General features: G+C 43.5%; 1 protein-coding gene across 4 annotated transcripts in view; it reads right to left on the bottom strand.

The window, feature by feature from the left end:
* Nucleotides 1-3,242: 3,242 nt before the first annotated feature.
* Nucleotides 3,243-19,853, bottom strand: part of KCTD20 (potassium channel tetramerization domain containing 20) — a 35,492-nt gene continuing 18,881 nt past the window's right edge. For all 4 annotated transcript variants that reach the window (XM_019738808.3, XM_019738805.3, XM_019738804.3 and 1 more), the window contains 7 exons: nucleotides 17,342-17,545; nucleotides 14,228-14,501; nucleotides 11,294-11,396; nucleotides 10,815-10,935; nucleotides 9,571-9,768; nucleotides 8,074-8,184; nucleotides 3,243-6,804 (listed from right to left, as the gene is read on the bottom strand). In XM_019738808.3, the coding sequence (XP_019594367.3) occupies nucleotides 6,512-6,804; nucleotides 8,074-8,184; nucleotides 9,571-9,768; nucleotides 10,815-10,935; nucleotides 11,294-11,396; nucleotides 14,228-14,501; nucleotides 17,342-17,501 (1,260 nt within the window). In that variant the 5' untranslated portion in view covers nucleotides 17,502-17,545 and the 3' untranslated portion in view covers nucleotides 3,243-6,511. The remainder of the gene's footprint in view (nucleotides 6,805-8,073; nucleotides 8,185-9,570; nucleotides 9,769-10,814; nucleotides 10,936-11,293; nucleotides 11,397-14,227; nucleotides 14,502-17,341; nucleotides 17,546-19,853) is intronic.

Here is a 19,853-nt window from a genome sequence, read left to right on the forward strand (position 1 = left end):
GTGTAGTCTGTGATGTGTAAAGCCAACATGGCTTGTAATTCAGAGACAGAGTGCTGTTGGCTTCTTTTAACCCCTTTGTCTACGAACCATTGGGACACTGCAGCCCCAGCTTAAGTGCTTTTCTGTCTCGGGGAAGCGGGGACCTGCTCTTTCGTTCCCTGAGAGGGAGTCTTCTGAGTTGGTGTCCACATGCAGAGACTGTCTTCTCTTGGCCCCACACATGTGCTCTGTCCACCTGGCTCAGTGTGACAGCAGTGGGCCCTCCCCTTGCAGTGAGGCCAAGGGGACAAAGTGCTGTTGACTGGTGGCCCTTTTGTACCTGTTTACAGCTCAGCCCCATTTTTATCCCCACCTGGGGTTGACCAGGAGTCTCACAAGCTTCCACGATGGGACTTGGCAGCCCCTCATGGCCCCCAGAGCAGGGTTGTCTCCAGGGGTGTGTACTTGAGTCCTACTGCTTAGCCCCTTTTCTAGGTTAGGGAAAGAAGCTTCTAAGAGGCAAGAAGGAAGGGCCAAGACCAGGGCAGGAACTGCAGGCAGTGGGGAGCTCAGTGCCGCCAGAATGTGTAGTCTTTCCAGGCTCCTGGGTCTCAGGAAACATGCTGGGATTGGCTCAGTGTTGTACCTTTTCACAGATAACTGTTTCTCCTCTCTTAGGGGGAGTCAGAAAAGAACTGTACTGCATGCTAAAATGAAACAATACTGATGTCATTCCGCCCCTCGAGTCAGAGTGCATCAGAATTTCCTTTATTGTCTGTTCCTTTTTTGAATTAATTTCAAAAGTAACATAGAGATGAATTCCTTCGGGATTATTACTCAGGGTCTGAATAGTAGATTGCCAATTTCAAAACTCATCTTTATGGCACAGGAGGAATCCTGCCATGACACTTTTCCTCTGAATTGTTTCCTATATCACCTCCTTCTCTTTCTCTCCTGGGCCTGTGAGTAACCCAAATGGGGTGTTTAGAATTCAAAATGATTTTCCTTAGGTACACACATTTCTCTGGAATGATCTATCAAAGCCAGTACTGACTTAATAAACAGCCTCTGGGTGCTTTTTGTAGGGTATCTTCAGAGAAAAACATCTCGCTGAAATATTATAACATTTAAGCACGCATAACACAGAGTTCAGTACCAGGCACTGGGGGACGCAATAAGGGCCACTGTGGTTCTGAGCTGCAGACCAGTTAGTGAACTCCACCCTCCAAGTGGCGTGAGAGAATGCAACTCAGTCGTAAGGTCAGCACTTCAGTGTTGATGTACCAGTGCTGTTAAGCCAAGCCAGAGTTGTTGGGAAGCTTCCTGATGTTTTCCAGTAGTGATTTGGCAGAGGGGAAAGTAGCTGCCTTGGGTTTTGGAGGCTCGTGGGTATGGTCTTGTGCTGAGGTAGAGGCACGGAGCTGTGAGTATTTATGAAGAACATGCTGCAGTCACTCCTGTTACTTCATTTCCCTCTCCCAGTTCCACTCCAGATTGGCTTCTGTCCCCTGTGTGAAATAATACTATGATCCCACGCAGAAAACATGCTGCTGTGTTCTAGGATTCCTCTGGTCACTGGTGTCCTCTGTGTCCACTGGTGTCTCCTTAGCCCTCATCTCACTTGAGCAACTGCTGCATTCACACGGTTGACTTCAAAAAACAACTCTGCTCCCCCCAACTTCTTGGTACTTCGCCTGCCACCACTTAAATGCAGCTGCTCCCGGGCAGTGACTTGGCCCTCTTCACCCGTGATCTCTGGGCGAGCTGCCCATACTGCGGCTTCAACCACCAGCTTTTTGTGGTGAGGTCTTCTGTGACCAGCCTACCTGGCCACTCCCCGGAACGCTGGGTCCCACGGAGCCAAGTGCCCACTGGAATTGCCAAGGGGAAGGCCTCCTACGGCTCAGACTAAAGCTGTCCGGAGTTCCCCTCGTCTTCATAACCTTGTTTCTAGCTCTGTCTCCCCAGCTGTCAGAGCTGGAAACTTCTGCTCCCGTCAGTAGGCGTGTACAGCTGCGCGCGTGGCCCTCCGTCCCACCAGTGCCTTCTTCATTCCTTGCTAAGCCCACGGTACACCTCTCTTAAATGACCTCTTTGCCCCTGGTCGTCCTCCCTGCTGCCAAAGGAATTCTTTTAAATTTCAAGTCTGATCATGTTATTCTCAAGGGCTCCCAAGTTTAAATGAAACCAAACACCTTTGTGTGAAGTACAAATCTTTCCTTTCTCTGCATCACCCCATCCACTTCCCTGATGACAATAAGCAGTTATTTCACGTTTGCTCACACAATCGGCTTGGCCTGCAATACCGCCTCCCCTCGTATCCATGGATCCAAAACAACTAGTATTCATCCTTCACAATTTGATCAATGTGTCATTTCTAGAATTCTCTTGTGAACTCTTCTTGCAGTAAAAACTGTTTGCTCTATCCTTTGGGGCTTGAGTGACCTGGACTGTTAATAGATGTTTTCGCCCTGTGATTATAAAAGCCCCTTGAAGGGAGGAACTGTGTCCTACCATGTTTCCCCGAAAATAACACCTAGCCGGACCATCAGCTCTAATGTGTCTTTTGGAGCAAAAATATAAGACCCGGTCTTATGTTTGCTAAGACTGGGTCTTACATTAATTTTTGCTCCGGAAGACGCATTAGAGCTGATGGTCCAGCCAGGTCTTATTTTCAGGGAAACACGGTAGGCAGTGTCCCTGGAGCCAGGCAGTGCTTGGCACAGAATACCCTCCATGGGCCATGTCTTCAGAGTGCATGAGCCTCGGTGCCGATAAAGCAGGCCTGCTAGGGAGGCGCCGGCTCGCTTGAGCGCTCCGTGATGGTGCATCCCCAGCAAGCTCCAGGCTGAGTGAGCGCGGCTCAGGGGACACCTGACTGGAGTGGGGCCAAGTTAGAGACCAAAGCATGAGCAACGGCTCTGTCTCCTGCCTTCACTGCTGCCTCGGTTCCTCACTTGCTTCAAACCAAAACTGGGACATCGAAGTTTGTGAGCCCTACCACCTTTCAAATTTCCATTTGGCGTTGTGGGGTCCTATCTAGTTGGATCTGAAGGTTCAAGGGGTCTCGAATGCCAGCTGACCGGGAACTATAGAAGGGAGGCCATTAGTGCTCTGGAACCTAGTGATAAACAGCAGGGTGGGAAAAACAGGCCAGCCCCACAGCTGCTGTAGGACGAAGACACTGCTCTGGGCTGTCTGGGTGTTGCTCCTTTTAAAATCTTGACTTCTAATTCTATTTTGTGCTAAAAAAAAAACACCAATAAGGACACAAATGATAATATTTTATTATTTAAAAAAAGAGCATCCCAAATACAGGATTTCGTAAACACTGGTAGGTGAACATGTGCAATTTTAAATACAGAGGCAAAACCTATAAGCATTTTGCCGTCAAGAGAAAATGTTCCGTTCTCCTGTGAGGCGGTCCCACCTCCAAGCACACATGTGGCTCCATCTCCCACGAGGGCATCAGGTCTGCTTTCTGAACTCAATATGCCCCTTTAACAATTTCAAAATGATGGCAAGAAGTGGCACTGAATAAATTACTAAAACCCTTTCTGTTTTCACTTGCTAAGAAAGACTCCATATTAAATTAAAGCCTGTGTTGTGATTTTACATCCACAAGGACCTGATGGAACACTATTTGCAAATTATCCATCCTTCCTGGACTTATTCCACAGTATTTTCATAAACCTGCATACATTATGGTATATAGATATCACACCATTCTCTTGGATTTTAGTTTAAAATAACACTGGCTGTTGTGTATCGTGTGCAGTAAACCGAGCTGCTTTCTGGCTTCCTTACCTTTTGCTGTCATTCCTTCAGTCCCTTCCCTCCACTGTGGAGAAACCACTGAGTGGTCTCCCCAAACATGCTGTCATGCTGTCTCCTTGCCCACTACTCTCTGACTCCTCAATGGCGGAGGTTTCCTAACCAACTATACACGATACGATGCGGACACAAACTCACATTCTAAACCTCGAATTCAGGTGCATCTAGGCTTGCTGATACCTCTGAGCGACAGTCCGGGTAAAACCATCTCCGTACGGAAACGTTTCTGTATGAACATCCTGGCTTACTTATTTAGGCACTTAGAAAAAACACCAAACCTGAGTCCCACCTTTTTTATTAGAAACGCCTCTTGCCCAGGTGGTCAGAACTGACTGAAGGGAATGACCCCAACCCAGGCCTTGTCCCTGAGGACGGAGAGGTCCTGCCACTGCAGTGTCCTGGCTCTGGGAACGGCAGCTATGGCTGAGGGGAGCCACCAAATTAGTGATGCTGAGCTCCAGGCCGGGAGGGTGTGGGCTGCACAAGAAACTTCCCTCTTCACCAGAAGGAATTTGAGGGCCCAACTTTTTCCTTAGTCACCACCACTTGGTGACACTGGCAGATTTGAATCCACAGATTTTCGGTTCATTCAAACCCCATGGGGTTGGGGTCAAAAGCACATTAACCCAATCTGGGGGAAAACTAGTTCTTGAAAGCCTGAGAAAATTAATCATATACATAGAAAAAGTGTTAAATACATGCCATACTTTCATATCTGGCTTTTTATATAAGCAAAGACTAATTAGTTTTAAAAAATATTAGCTGCAGCGTTTACACTAAATGTTAACAATACATAAGCTGTATAACAAGTTATACACGTCATAGATTAGTCAATGCAAATGTCCTCTGTGATGACTTGGAAGTCAACTGAAAAGTGTAAAGGAAGCACCAATGAACAGTATGTATTATGGCTGGTCTACTACTAGTGGGTATGAATGCAAGTTCTGGGAAAAGGTTAAAGCCAAACCTGACCTTAGATATGAGCCAATTAGTTTCACAGAAATAAAACTACTCTCTGGCTACAAAAGACCCTCACCCTGGCCATGACCTTACGCATGGACGCCAGTGGTACTCAGAGCTCCGTAAGTGGGGATGGTTGTTTCTCATTACTCCTTCAGAATAAGGGACGGAGCCCTGATTCCCACTGTGGGGCTCACCACAGGCGCAGAGAACAGCTGCTTAAGAACACTTGTTCTTCAGGCCTGGAAAGAGCAGCTTTCAACGTGCATCTGACTTTACCTTTGGAGGATGGTGACGAGGGCAGTAATAAAACGGAATCAAGTAGCTTGCCCTGCAGGATCTTATGGGAATGGAACGAAAGAAAACCAGTCATGTTTGTATCTTGAAGAACTTGAAGGAAACTATGTGCTGCTTCGTAACCTGATGAGGAAATGCTCTGGGTAGGTGAGTGAAGGCCGACCTCTAGCACGAAATGGGAGAACCCCGTGACACAGCTGGCTCCAGACTTTAAATTTAGCTCTACTGTTAACAGCCATGGCGACCTGAGGGAAGGTGGTTCAGTGCGTGATGGGGGCTGTCATACGCTACGCACAGTTAACACAGCTGACAAGACAAAATGACTATGCCTAGTTTCCCTTCAATTCATCCCTCCTTTGGGGATGACGTTAGTGTGGTTTTTCTTATCCAGTGTGAGCAGCTGATCGGCTATTTCAAAAACGGAAATATCCCGGCGTCCAAAAAAAGTCCATAGTATGAAAAGAATATGCTAAGAAAAATCCTGCACTGGGACCAGGCCTGGGTAGTGATGTTTCCCCACCCAGCTCTGCCCCAAATGCTCCATCCCGGGAGCCCTTACAAGCCTTTCTGCTGAGAACTGCGCACTTGTGGGAAGTTTCTGCCCACATCGTGAAGCCTGTGACCACACTGAAGGGCCCAGCCACACCCACAGGCCTACGGCTTCACAGCCGACTCCACGCCAGGGCAATCCAAGCGGCCCGATGTGGAGGTGCTTCTACTTGAGTGGTGAGTTTCATTCCAAATGAATAACTGATTTAGGCTCAAACACCATGAAGCTAAAAAGGTTTCATAAACACTGTTACGCCATTATCCTTCCTGTCACAGAATCTGTCTGTGTGGTTTTGGGCTGTTCGTTGTATTAAGGAAAAAACAAAACTGAATTTAAGTGCTTAGAATTTCCTTTTAGACCTTTTGAATGAGCGCCTGGTTCTTCCCAGAAGCAATCTGAGCGCAGGGGCCCCAGGAGCAGCACCTTCATTTACCTCTAACAACTAGCCCACGAATGCCTACTTGCAGAAGAGAGATTGTCTCCTTTGAAGTTTGGTCCCTTTGCTGCTAAGTAATGTGCCTGGTATAAAACAAAACAAAACGAAACAAAAGCCAAGAACAAAGCATAAAGGATGAGACCTGCTTTGCTGACTATGAGGCAACAGGACTCGACTTCCTTCCCTGCTTTTGCAGTTATGCAAAGACTCAGTGAACAGCACCAGACCTAAATATTTCAAGTTGCCAGAGCTGCTGCAAAGCTGGGTGCTTAATTACCAGCGAGTGCTTTTTCATCCTCTGCCGGAGATACAGACATACTGAAAAGGACACGTTAATTGTGGGAGGAAGGGAAAGGATGGGGGAGAAGAAGCATGTCTTTCACTCGTGGGAAGGATTGGCTTTGGGCAACCCAGACAGAGAAGAGCTCCGGAGAGGGGTGGACCCACAGCTGGCCCTAATCCTGAAAGTCGTTAGAAGCCATCTGAGAAAGGGGGGCATTTAGCCGGTCAAGTTCATCCACTTGGGGTGGGTGATACATTAGTATCTCCTGGTCCTCCAAAACATCTTCTCCAGCAGCTACCAGATTAGTGAGGGATTTGCTTCGAACACACTGGAAATCCACGTGGCGACTCTTTCCTTCCTCCTTTTCCCATGACATCTGAATGAAGGGGCGCTGCACATAGTTATAGATGACTTCAGACCGGCCACCGGGTCTTCTCTTAATTTTTTCTTTACAGGTAGGGTAACCTGGAACAGGAAGAAAGGCTGCTGTCAGGATTTCAGCAAATGCTCACTCTGGCCTCCATACTTCCTCGCCACATCGATTTCCTCCCAGATTCAAAGACTATGCAGGAAAACTGTCGGGAAGTGTCCAGCCTCTGACCATGCCCTCCCAGCCCAATCCCTCTTCCCTGCTGTGCAGGTTGGGAGGTCCTACCTCTAGAAGGGAAGTACCCAAAATCCTGTCCCTTCTAACGGAAGGGGAGAGAAGCCTCTTCCTCCTTTCAGAAGCCTTTAGTTCCTGGCAGCAGTACTAAGAGCACAAATGCTGCCAGGGCACTGCAGTCCCCCAGCTCTACTGCGTAGAGGGCACACTGGATGAGAACTCGTGGAGGAAATGTGCACTGTTCAGCCTAAAGAAAAACAGGGACACCGCCTAAAACATCTGCAAGGCTGTCCCATGGAAATGAGAGAACTCTTATTCAGAGTAGCTCCAGAGGTGAGAAATAGGAGAGGGAGGCAGTTACCTATTAGTGACACGGTGAATGTTCGGAGGGGACAAGCTGGATGGGCTGCTCTGGGACATGGAGTGACCCCTATCACCCTGTCAGTGCAGTTTCCAAAGAGACAAGGGAAGGACACAGTGGAAGTTTAATAGATGACCTCAAAACCCCTTCCAACTTTAAATTCCAACCTACGTCAGACACAGTGCAGGCCTGATGGCTTCTGTGGGCAAGACTGAGATAGAGCAGCAACACACGAGAGTCAAAGAGCTGTGGGGGGTGGGGGGAGACCAGGATGGCTTCAGCACTCTGCAAACAAGTCCCCGAGACTCTTCCACAGAGACCACAGGTGGGAGTCACTGCTCACGGTCACTTAAAGCAATTCTGTCACTATGTCCAGACAGTCCCCACAGGTATGTAGTGGAGGAAATGTAAACCTGGGTTCTCCAAGTTCTAGTTTTCAGAAAGACCTTCCAGATCCCAGAAGGCTCCTCACCAAGGCTGTTGCAGAGCGGCCCTCCCACCTGGCGAGCCTGTGAGCGCTGCTACATGCACCTGCCTGAGCACTCATTGCTCTTTATCCTAAGGCAGTAAATTGGAACTATTCATGAAAATAAGGGAAATGTGAGGGCAAACAAAAACAGGAATCCTTCAAACTGGGGTCCGGCTGCAGTTTTCCCGTGTGCCTGTTCGCCAGGTGCTCTGGAGTGGAGTGCTGAGGCCATAAGCGGAGCCCACAACCCCAGCCCACTCCACGAGCCACGCAAGCTGACTACCGATGGGGCAGTGTTACCTTCAATGCCGATGCGAATGTTTTTCAGGCCCCGTTCCTTTAACACTGTTTTAGCAACATCCCGATTCTCAATGTATTTGAAGAACCTGTAGAGCTTGGAGCTATAAAGAACTGGAAAAAACAAAACAAAACAAAGAAACCCGGTTAGTCACGGAGCAAAGACCTCCGTAAGAGGAAGGAGATAGCTAACAGAATCAGACGAACGAAAATTCCCTCTCTTTTGGTCCTGAGGCCAAAAAAATCCAGATGGATCACAGATTAATGTTAAGTAATAAATTAACTCTAAGAAAAATGCCATGTAATTTTTATAGTTTCAGGGTATAAGGAAGTCCTTTCTGAGCATGACATAAAACCTAGAAGCCATAAAAGCAAATCTGATATACTCGACTACATAAAAATACAAATAACTCAACTTAACCAAAATCACCCTTTTCAAAGCTAAAAAGACAATCAACTGGGAAAAATATATGCAACTCATATTACAAAGGGCTAACTTCCTTAATATCTATAGAGAGTGGTCATAAAGAGCTTTCACAAATCACTAGGTAAAAGACAGTCCAATTTTGTAATGGGCAAAAGGCACAAATAGAGTTAATAGAAAAGGAAATTAAAATGGCTCTTTAAAAAAATGTTCAGTCTCATACATGAAATGAGAAATGCAAGTTAAAATTCAAGTGCTTTTGTAACATACCAGAGTGGCAAAGATAAAAGTTTAGTAAAACACTGTTTTGGTGAGGATGTAGAAAACAAACCACTTGTTTTGTGAGTGTAAACTGCCTCAACCTTTATGGAGGATAATTTGGCACCATCTATCAAAATTCTACAAGCACAAAGCTTTTGACACAGAAATTCCATTTCTAACATTATTCTACAGAGATACACATGTGTGAAAAGACTGTTTAGAAGGATATTCACTGAAGCATCATTTGTACTCTGTAGCTTGAATGTCCATCAACAGGGCAGGTTAATCAATTATGGCACAATCATGCCATGGAATACTACACAGCTATAAAAAAGACCACAGAAGCTTTTTATGTAAGAAACGGTATAGAACAGTATGTATAATATGGTATCATTAGGGAAAAAAAGGAGAAACATGTATGTAATTGCTTCTGCATGTGCATTGGAAACATCTGGAAGGACATAAAAGAAACAAAAGGGAAAACTGGGTAGATGAGGCAGCAGTGGGAATAAGACTTCAGTGTAGACCCTTCTATACCTTTCGAATTCTGAACTATTACCAACTCAAAAGGATTTAAAAATGCAATGAAATGGAGAGAATGACAGCACGTCTGACATGGCCCCAGGCAGCAGCGGTAGCGAGGGAGGTGTGACAACATTCTCCATGCGCCCCAGCGGAGCAGTTAGACCTGCATCACTCAACGGAAGTGGCCCCCCACTGGCTGGGCAGCGACATTCACGCTGGGCCTAGGGTAGCTGCTCCGCTGGGCAGCATATTTCTCGCTGAGACCTCCGGGCCCTGCGGGCGGCTCCTACTTTGGGAATACTCCTCCCCCATGGGTGGGGGGTGGTCCTCGTCCCAATCCACAGAATCCTCATCCGTCAGCACAACAATGTGGCACTCGCGCTCGCCCTTCTTGGCACAGCCCACCATGATGGGCAGGATCAGCTCTTCGAGGTAGTGATCAAACTGCTTGTGAGCACCGTCGTTCGACAGCTCATGCAGTAAAGCACCTGGGGAGAGAAAACGCAGGTGAGCACCCTCCGTGCCCAAGCGCAGGCAGTACCGGAGTGAAACACACTGTTGGGCACAGCTGTTATCGCTGCCACGGTCCAGAGAAGTGGCCCATTGAAAGGCACAGGCTTTCCTGCTCTAAGGCAAGAAGGAAGCTCGTTTTGTTAGATACGCTTCACGTTCTACCACGCTTCCATTCCGCCTGTCTAATAATCCCTGAGCGTTCTGATCAGTGGGGTGTTGGTGGGCAGTGTCACACCATACACATTAATTCCGTAAGAGAGAACCATCACGTGGGGATGACTCCTTGCAGCACCCCTTCTGAAGATGCTCTGGACCCCAATTTCATGGAGTTAGAGTACCACAGAAGTACCAAATTTCAGAATAATCTGAAGATGGGCAACACCAAGGGACTTGCTCTAAGTGTATACTAGACCCAGTGGAGAAACTGCACGGCCAGCAAACTTCATCGAGTGCGCAGGGAATTGTATGATGAACTTCAAGGAACAATTTAAAAAATAATTTCAGGAAGCAATCTCAGCTTTAATGCTGAGAGCTTCAAACAAGCCAATTTCTCAGTCTTATTTGTTCAACAAATTATCACCCATCTTTTAGGGTTAATTGTTGTAAGACTTATATAAGCTCCCATCTATAAAGTACTTAGCAAACACTAAGTGAATAATAATGATAAAAATAATTATAAGAAACCAGCCAGTTTATGCTGTTTGACTTTATGAGTGAGCCTTCCCGCACATCTGAGAATCAGCATCCTCATTTGTTAAAAGGTTGATACACCAAGGTCCCAAGAGGGGAAGGAATTAGCTTGGTGACTCATGGGTGAAGGTAGATTTAGAACCCACTACACGTTCCCTTTTCTCTGCTCCACTTTCTCACAGTGCTCTGAAGCAAGAGAGGGAATGGGCCAGTATTACATCTCTGCCTCTGCAGATGATTTTCAACCCACACATGAAAGAAACTCTGTTTAGTAATAAAAATGACCCGTCAATTCCAAGTCAACTGTAAGTTCAGCTGCCCCTGTACTTACTCAGATCTTGACACCGGATAGTGTTGAAGTCAAAGTTAATGCAGAGATAATCACACGTATCTCTAAGGTCTGGGATAGAGATGCCATCAGGACAATTGATGATACCAGTTTTGTAGTAATCCTAAACATAGATTAGGAAGAAGACATGTAGGTGAAGAACAAGATGAAAAGGTGCCTCTTCAGCCCCCTTGTCACTCCTGGTACTGTTACAGGGATGGGTCACTGAAACTATCACCAGGATGGCTGATTCATTAGATGGCAAAGTGGCCTCTGGCTATCCCGACACACTTAATCACAACTTGATACCCAATTGAGCTCACACTGCAAAACTTAAAAGTTACAGGAACAGAAAATAAAGCGGGAAAAGCAGTAACTGAAACTAGAGGCCCTAAGTCAGTAACAGAGTTTGATGGAACTCTCAAGGCTGCCACCATACAGGCCCCTGGGGAAAAGGATGTAACAAAAAGGCTACTCCGTACCAGCACCGTCCGAAACACAGTTGCACTGATTCCCTCGGCAATCTCATACTCGCCCTTCTCATTGGGCCTTGTGAAGTTGTACTCTCTTCCTGGGCCAAACATCCTGAAAGACACGCAGGCAGCAATGTTACCTTCTGCAGCAGGACTTCCTTCTTCCCCTCACTCCGAAAGACGCCCTCTCACTCTCTCCTAGTGGAAGGTGACAGAGCACTGGGACCCAACCCCTGGAAATGTACTGAAGTCTTAGGAAGCTCCCTTCAGACAGAAAAGGAAGGCAGCAATTGCTTTCAGCATTCGAGTGCAAGAATGAAGCAGCGAGTTTCAAGGTTCACCTGGGTGAGCTTCTGTGACAGAAAATGAGGTCAAACAGCTTCTGCAGAGGTGGCCCTTGGAACATCTCTGGAATGTGAGAGATGTGAGGGGGCCCTCTCCTGTCCCCCAGCCCGCCTCACTGCCCCGGAATGCACCTCTCGATGAATGGGCAGCGAGGGCAGCGTCTCATGCTCCTGACCTCTCCTCGTCCTTCCCCTCTATCTACATGTATCCACCCACTCAGCCAGTCCTCAGTATTTCCGTGTTGCTTTTCAACATCTCATTTGATAGATGAATCTGTATTGGTAGGTGCAGATATGTTAATGCTTTCCCTTTCCTCATACGTTTTAATGATGGAGCTCTGGAAAACAAATGTCCTCCTTCAACCCAAGAAGTAACTCTAACTAGGGGAATTTCAGGTCAAGTAGAAAACGAGGCTAGGAATTTGGCTTATTAGCAGTTTGACATATTTCTGAGAGGCAAGCCTGCTCTGGGCATGAACTCAGAGGTCACAAGGGTATAGGCAGGAGGTCTTGCTTTTCTTACTCAACTTTTCCCATCCTTCCTCCCTTCTCTCAGAACCCCTCCAGTAAAACTGGCCCCATGACCGCTACGACTTCTGTTGCACTTCCGCGTATGAGCTGGCACGGGAAGCCAGCACGGCGTGCAGGGCAGACAGCCGCTATCTTCAGCCAGCCTCACCGAGTTCCCAGTGGGGACTCACTGCACTTCCTTCCTTAACCTGCTGGGAAGCTTGGCTGTCAGCTTTTCAAAACTGTTAGCCTCCACCCTGAACTGGCTGCTTTTCAAAGGTCTGAAAAAGACTGCATACCACCCGCTTTCCAAATCACTACACCATCTGTAAGAAATCCATCCTGATAAAAGAATGCTGACACTTTCCTGGCATGTTCTGTTTGAAGTCTAGCTGAGACAGCGATGAATCAAACTAGTGAACTACATGTCAGAAATATAACCCTCCCTATCCATCTTCAGCAGGACCTAAGCTCAGTTATTTATCTAGTAGTGGCATGGATTTGCATTAATCCGTTCTCAATCTCTTCGTTTGTCCCCTCTGTGACTAGTGGTCCACATTTGTAAGCTCACAGGCGAGGCTTATGAATACTGTATGTAGCCACAGGGCAGAACAAACCTAAGGAACTCTCAGAATACATGACCTCGGCCAACTCAGCTGATGAATCCATTTAGCTAAAGAAATCAGCCTCTCGTTTTCGTGGGACAACCCATTCCTAGATTCAAAGAACCAGTGTCACCCAAGAATCTATTACCCAAAAATGCTTGCCTTTCTTGTTTTGATCACTCCTTTCACAGAAAGCCTACCTCAAACAGCCAATGTGCCCTAAGGAACGTTTTGGAGGGGTTGGAGCAGGGGCAGTAGTGGTGGTCACGCCGAGGCCGAGGACAAGAAGTCAAGTCAGAGAAAACATAGGGCCAGTTTAGAAAAGGTTTTCATGTTCTCGTTTAATTCAGATGTTTGAGAAATACATAGGTTTGTTTTTGGTTAAAAATGGTTTACCCTGAATTTGTACGTATATGTTTAAGTATACATGTATTTGAATAGCTGGATCCCATTTAGTCTAAAAATTCAGCAAATTAGTGTAGTCCATTCTGACTTCTAGTTCAGTTCAAATTAGTTCAATGTCCTGAGTGAGGTTAGATCTTTAAATAAGATCTAAGTAGATGAAAAATCCTAAAAAGCCCAATGTGTGTATGCAATCATCGTCAATTTATTCTTATCCCAGTTTTCTCTTCCTCATGTTAAGTTCTATGACTGACCAAAAAGAGGGTATCCTAACTCCTAGCCCATGCTCCAAGAGTACTTCTGGGCAGTGTCCCTCCTCAGCAGCACTTTCCACTTTCTACACTCTATACCCTAAAAAGCTGGGGCAGCAGATAGAGGGAGGAGGATACGGTTATAGTCTGAATGAAAAAGCACAGAAAATGAAACATGAAGAATAATAAAGAGAACAATCATGAAACAGCAAAACAGCCAGATATAAAGATTCAGTTTCAGAAAACTTAAACAGTGATGGAGGCATTAGAAAATGATAGTATAACACTGACTGACAAGGATACCTGGCAATAGATGGCAAGCAAAATAATGCTTTTCAGTGAAATGGCTTGGTTCTAGTGTCATGTGAAACATTTATCTAATTCTAATTTTTATTAAAAGACAAAAGAACATGACTTTCAGACCCCACTTTATCCTAGTACCTTTAACATGTGGGACTCAGAAAATATTGCTTTTGTGAGGTTATAAAAATAGTGGGTAAAATAAATTAAGTATCTGACTTCTGTTTTAGAGTGAGTTTATTGAGGAATAGGGAAGGAGATGTAGCAGATTATTTTCCATAGTCTTGCTTGTACTTCCTTTTGTTCACTATACTAGCTTTCTAAATACACATAAAATAGGTACCCCACCCCTCAAATCACCAACACATGCAAGGCTTTTTACCAGCTTGTGCTCCCTGTTTCATCAAAGTATGAAGGTAGAAAAATCAACGATGCAATGGTTTGTATTCTCACATCTAACACAAGATAAACAGCAGGTATTTCTATTCATAGAGAACAGAGTGCATTTGGGAGGAAATTATCATCAATTACCTGCCCAACATGGTGTCCGGATGCGCGGTGAAAATTTGCGGATTCACAACAAAACGTGTGCCATCTACAAGAAGTGTCACTTTCTCTGGTGCCTGGGAATGAACGTTACTCCCAAAGCCCACAGTGCTGTTTCCAAATCGTTCTGGAGCAATGAAGGGTTCATGGTTCCGCTTATTCCCACTTTGGAAGCAAGAGCCTTTGATGTCTTCGGGAAGCGGCATTATGTGAGGGAACTGCAGGTTTGTTGGCTGAGAGGCGTAGTCAAGGGAAAGGTCTAAAAGATCATACAAACAAACCAAAATAACTTGACAGCAAAATGCCTTATGGGAAAAATAAATCCTGCCTTCTTTAAAAAAAAAAAACCAAAGGGAAAAAAAACCCGTTAGACAAAAAACCCCACAAATTTTTAGGTGTTCACAGCTCCAAACTCTGCCTAGAGCAAGTAAAGAAACAATACAAACTAGAGACTCATAGTGGATCCTCTTGACCTTTTCTCTGTGCGTACACTGGGGAGGGGAGAAATGAAGGTAGAAATGCCCACACTACATAAACTATGTACATGGTTCAACGAAATGAAACACTAGAGAAGAATTTCTGTGGAAAACCAGCAATCTCCTGCCACACCCCATGCCTTCCCCAGTCTTGTTTCAGAAAGGCAATCACTTTTTACCTTTTTTCACTTCTATCTCTAAATAACCCTCTTATATTTCCCGTGTTTTATTTAAGGAACCTGTGTATGCCCAAACTATTCTTTTCCATTCTTCAAAAATGTTTCTAAATTTTATCTTCCAGAAGGATAATGATCATGTCTAATTGTCTAATGCATCACTTTTCCTAGAACAATCACAGAATAATGCATTTTCACTACGCAGGGAGAATCTTAACACGACCAAGACCGTTTTGTGAACATGCAGGGCTTGCTCTCAGCAGCCAAGTTCTAGTGCAAATGGCCTTGGATTAGGATTGACGCATGGAATCTCAGTGTTTGTCTAGTATCACCAAAGGGCTATTTTCTTTAAGCAATTTATTTTCCTAAAACTGGTTCATCATCTGTAAAATGAGAATAATGTTCATTCCACCTACCTCACAGGATTGTTCTGGCTATCAACTGAAAGAAAATATGTGTACTTAAAAATGTACAATACCACACCATGCAAAACAGGCTTAAAACAAAATACCGTGTTTCCCTGAAAATAAGACCGAGCCGGACAATCAGCTCTAATGCATCTTTTGGAGCAAAAATTAATATAAGACCCGGTATTATATTATATTATATTATATTATATTATATTATATTATATTATATTATATTATATTAATTGTGTTATAAGACCCGATCTTATAGTAAAATAAGGGTCTTATATTAATTTTTGCTCCAAAAGATGCATTAGAGCTGATTGTCCGGCTCGGTCTTATTTTCGGGGAAACAGAGTATATGAAATCTGAATGTATACTGAAGACAAGCAGGAGCAAGTATTTGCAAAAGGATTACCAGAGGATTCTTTTAAATAGGCAATTCTCCTAACAGATTTTAATGTAAAAAATGTTTTTAATGAAAAATTTCAAATATACTGAAGCATGGGGTCAATACACTATGTATATAGCCCATTACCTAGATTTGGCAAGCTCAGTTAACATTTTCTTACAAACCTTTTTTAAAAGAAATAAAATATGAGATAAAACTGCATGTCTCACTCCCACCCTTCCTGTATTTTAAATTTGTACACAGTATTTCATGAATATGATTACCGCCCACAGTCTCTGGGAAATTAGTCTGATTTCTGGCACTTAGGTAACCAACTAAACTGTTAGCTAAAGTACACTCAATTTTTTTCTCATTTGCTTCTAGAGAAAAGGAAACCAAAATCTAGACCATAACCTATTTAGAGTTCACATCCTACAACTTCTGTAGGATTTAAATTTTCAGTGTGGCCCTATGTTTGCATACCAAGAGCTAAGTTTCCACACAATCAATAGGCAAGCTTGTAGCAAGAAACTCTTGAATCACCAAGACAGGCTTTCTCACACTGGAAGTGCTGTTCTTACAAATGAAAGTGTAGGTATCTAAACCATTAATTCAGCTCTTTAGAAAGCTTGACTGGCCCCCCCAGCAATGAAGCAATGAAACTGGGTTGGTTTCTGAAGGATGCCTCAGGTTCCACCCTGCTTCAATAAAAGGGTGAGCAGGAAGATTCTCTGCACAATTCTCCCCATAATTGTGCCAGTCAGCCTGCTTTTCTGAGGGGAGGGTCACAGTCTGCTTTTCTGGCAGGGGATGCATATAAATAGCACAATCTGATCAGAAAGACACAGGTTCAAATCCCAGTCCCCTATGTCCTAGCAGTGTGAACCTGAGCAACTTACCCAAGCTTCTAAAGCCTCAGTTTCCCCATCTTTAAAAGGAGAAGCAATTAAGTAGGGATTGGCAAACTTTCTGTAAAGGGCCAGAAAGTAAATATTTTGGGCTTTGTGGGTCATAGTCTCTGCCACTGTCACAGGAAAGCAGTCACAGATAATATGTAAACAAATGGGCACGATGGTTGTATTTCAAAGTTTTCCTTACAAAAACAAGGATTTGACCAGTTTACCACCCTTGATCTAAAAAAAAGTACATAAAATTCCTAGAACAGTGAATGCTCAAAGAATGGTAATTTCTATTACTGTTGTTGCTATTGTTTTTGTTAAAAGTTAAAAAGAACCTAACAGTTTATCAAGAGCCTTCACAACCATTAATTCAATAATCTTCCAGCCCTGTGAGGTAAGAAGAATATTAATACCCCTGTTTTTTAGATTAAGAAAGTAGAGCTCAGAAAGAGTCAGGCTCTCACCCAGGGTGATGGCTGATAGGTAGGAGAGCTAGAATCTGAAGGTCTTCTGACTGCAAACTCATGACTATTTATTTTTCTTACACTATTACTGCCAAATCTTATACCATCATTGCTACACTGATAAAATAAGTGGAGATTTTCTGTGATGATCAGCTTTATATAACTGTGATATGAGCCAACTAACTGGATATTTTATTTAGATTAAGAACATTTATGTCTTCTGGGAAGAGTGGATGCTCAGATGTCAGAAAGCCCTCCAAATTAAGTGAAGATCTAATCACCGTACCATCATTCCTGGGAACTAGAGGATAAGTCAGATTTTGAAGACCAGGAGAAGTCAGGCTATTTGTTTCTTTTTCCTGGGCTGCAGCTGAGGTTTCATCCATCAGGCAGCTGGCTTCCTGCCGCATCAACCTGTCGCTCTCACTGCCACGGTGGACATTCATCCTTGGACTCTATGCTGAACTGTCTGCTTGATCAGGAAAAAATCCTGGAAGACAGGAATACGCATGATTTAGAATTCTCTCAAAACAGGTTTCCAGTGCTAGTATGAGAGGAGAAACTAGAAGTTACCTGCACTAAAGAAAGCACAATGTGACTTGCAATGCTCAAGTTCTCTTTTGTAAGTTCTGTCACTCTCTCTACCTTATGCTCAACCGCTAACCCTCACCTCAAAATCACACCAAGATGTCCTGGCAGTGGGGGACCATCATGAACACCTACTGAGTGAGTGCCGTGTGCAAGGCATTTGCTGATTAGGCAGAATGGAGGCCTGGGCAGGAGTCTGCCTACCTTTCTTCCAGGTAATAACACCCTGCAGCCCTTCCATCTTTGGGGCTGCACAACTACCGAAAACACTCCTGAAGTTCGTCCTACTTAGTACTTTCACAGTTTATGCTGATTTCCACCTGGTGTTTCAGTGAAAGAATCATCTAACTTCACCAGCAATTTTTATGCATATGGATTGCATGCTAATACCAAGTTAGGAAGAAGTTAGGTCACTAAGGGCAGAACACGTTTTAATATTCTGAATTTTCCTGACATGCAAGCATGGAGAGGTGCCAATAAACATTTGTAATATAAATTAAATTTTGAACCCCTTCATAACCTGTATTAATACGTTTTTTTTTTTTTTTACCATAAAGTTGATTGATCAGTCCCTGCTTTAACTTGGATGAAATATAAAAATGACCACTTTGAAAAGATGAGTCAATCGACATAGTGCCTGAAAACAAATTATTTTAAAGAAAAGATACATCCTGTTGATGAAATCTTTTATTTTCAGACAATGGCTCTTACAACATCAGGCAAATTGAGACAATAAATGGAATGTTCTGATAGAAAACTTGATTCGTGGCTACAGCTTTTTTAGGACTACCCTTTCTTAAAGAGAAAACACATTTACACAAAAAATGCAGCCACTTAAAATTGATCCTAGCAATTGGTAAAGTCAAATAGAACCACCGACTGCCCTCAATTTTGATTTGGAAGACGTCAAAATAAGGTCCACAGAACAGGGTAAAAAATAAGATCCATGAAATTGGAAAGAGCATTATCACCAACATTGGAAAGACTAAAAGCGGTTCTGCTTCTTTAAGCTGAACTGGTTTTGAACTACAGTGTTTCACTCAACCTGTAACTGCTGTTTCTCAACTATACTAAAGCTGTTCAAGAACCAAGTTCCAACTTCTCTTTGTTGGGCTCCAAAAGATCTCTTGGACCAATATATAGTAAGTGTACAAAAGCCTAGCTCTTGAAAATCTGCATAGTCTAGACTATATAAGTTACTTTATTTATTCCTTACAACATGTGAAAAATAGTTTCATTTTAATGGACTAGAATGAAAACATTTTCTTCTTATTCTATAGTAACAGGGCTCAAAACTCAGTTTAATTTATATACAGTAAATTAATAAATATAAAGATATACTGTAATTAGCAGGATAGATAGCTCCAATGAGGGAAAAGAAAGTAACTCGCTGAGCATTCGGAGGCATTTTATTTGTTATCTACTTTTTATTACAAATAATACATGAATATTTCCCTTCTTAAAAAGGACCTTTTGATCATCATCCCATCCATCACTTCTCCAAGTAACTATCACAACTTGCTTGGTATGAATCCTTTTAGACTTATGTTAAAATGCATTTTAAAAATGCACTTATGTTACACAGATATACTGGTAAAAGCATAGTTTTTAAAACAACACACAAATTATATTCTATATGCATCATTCTCATTCTGTAATGTTTTCTAAATTAATGTTCTTCTTTTATTATTATTTTTGGTTTATTTTTTTTATTCCAAGGAGTTTTATTAAGAGTTGGCATTTACTGATAAACCACTTAATGGTCTCTCAATAAAACTGATGTGTCTATGAGGAAGTACTGTATGACTTTAGAACTAAATTCATGTTGAGATTCATCCATGTTGGAAGATCAAGTTCATCCTTTTCTAATCTAACTGCTATATAATATTCCACAACTCTATTCTCACATCTACCAGTATTTTGTTTCTTACTTAACTATCACCAACAACGCTTCAGTGAACAAAATCAGAGTGTACTCTGAAACTCTAAGTGAGGACCCAGTTTGCAGAATTTTCCCAAATGGATTTGGCTTCAGAACTCCTTTTTTCCAGAAACCATGTCAGGATTAATGCTTACTGGTACACATTTAAAAAATCATCTAATCCAACATTTCCCAAAGTCCTCTGTGAACTAATTCCTCTGTAATCCTAGAATGACAGAACAAAACTCTCCTGACCTATGAAACCAAAAAAGTAACACCAAATTCTTCA

This window comes from Rhinolophus sinicus, chromosome 2 (genome assembly GCF_057876585.1).
Source record: "Rhinolophus sinicus isolate RSI-liver-muscle chromosome 2, RSI-T2T, whole genome shotgun sequence".
Taxonomy (NCBI): domain Eukaryota; kingdom Metazoa; phylum Chordata; class Mammalia; order Chiroptera; family Rhinolophidae; genus Rhinolophus; species Rhinolophus sinicus.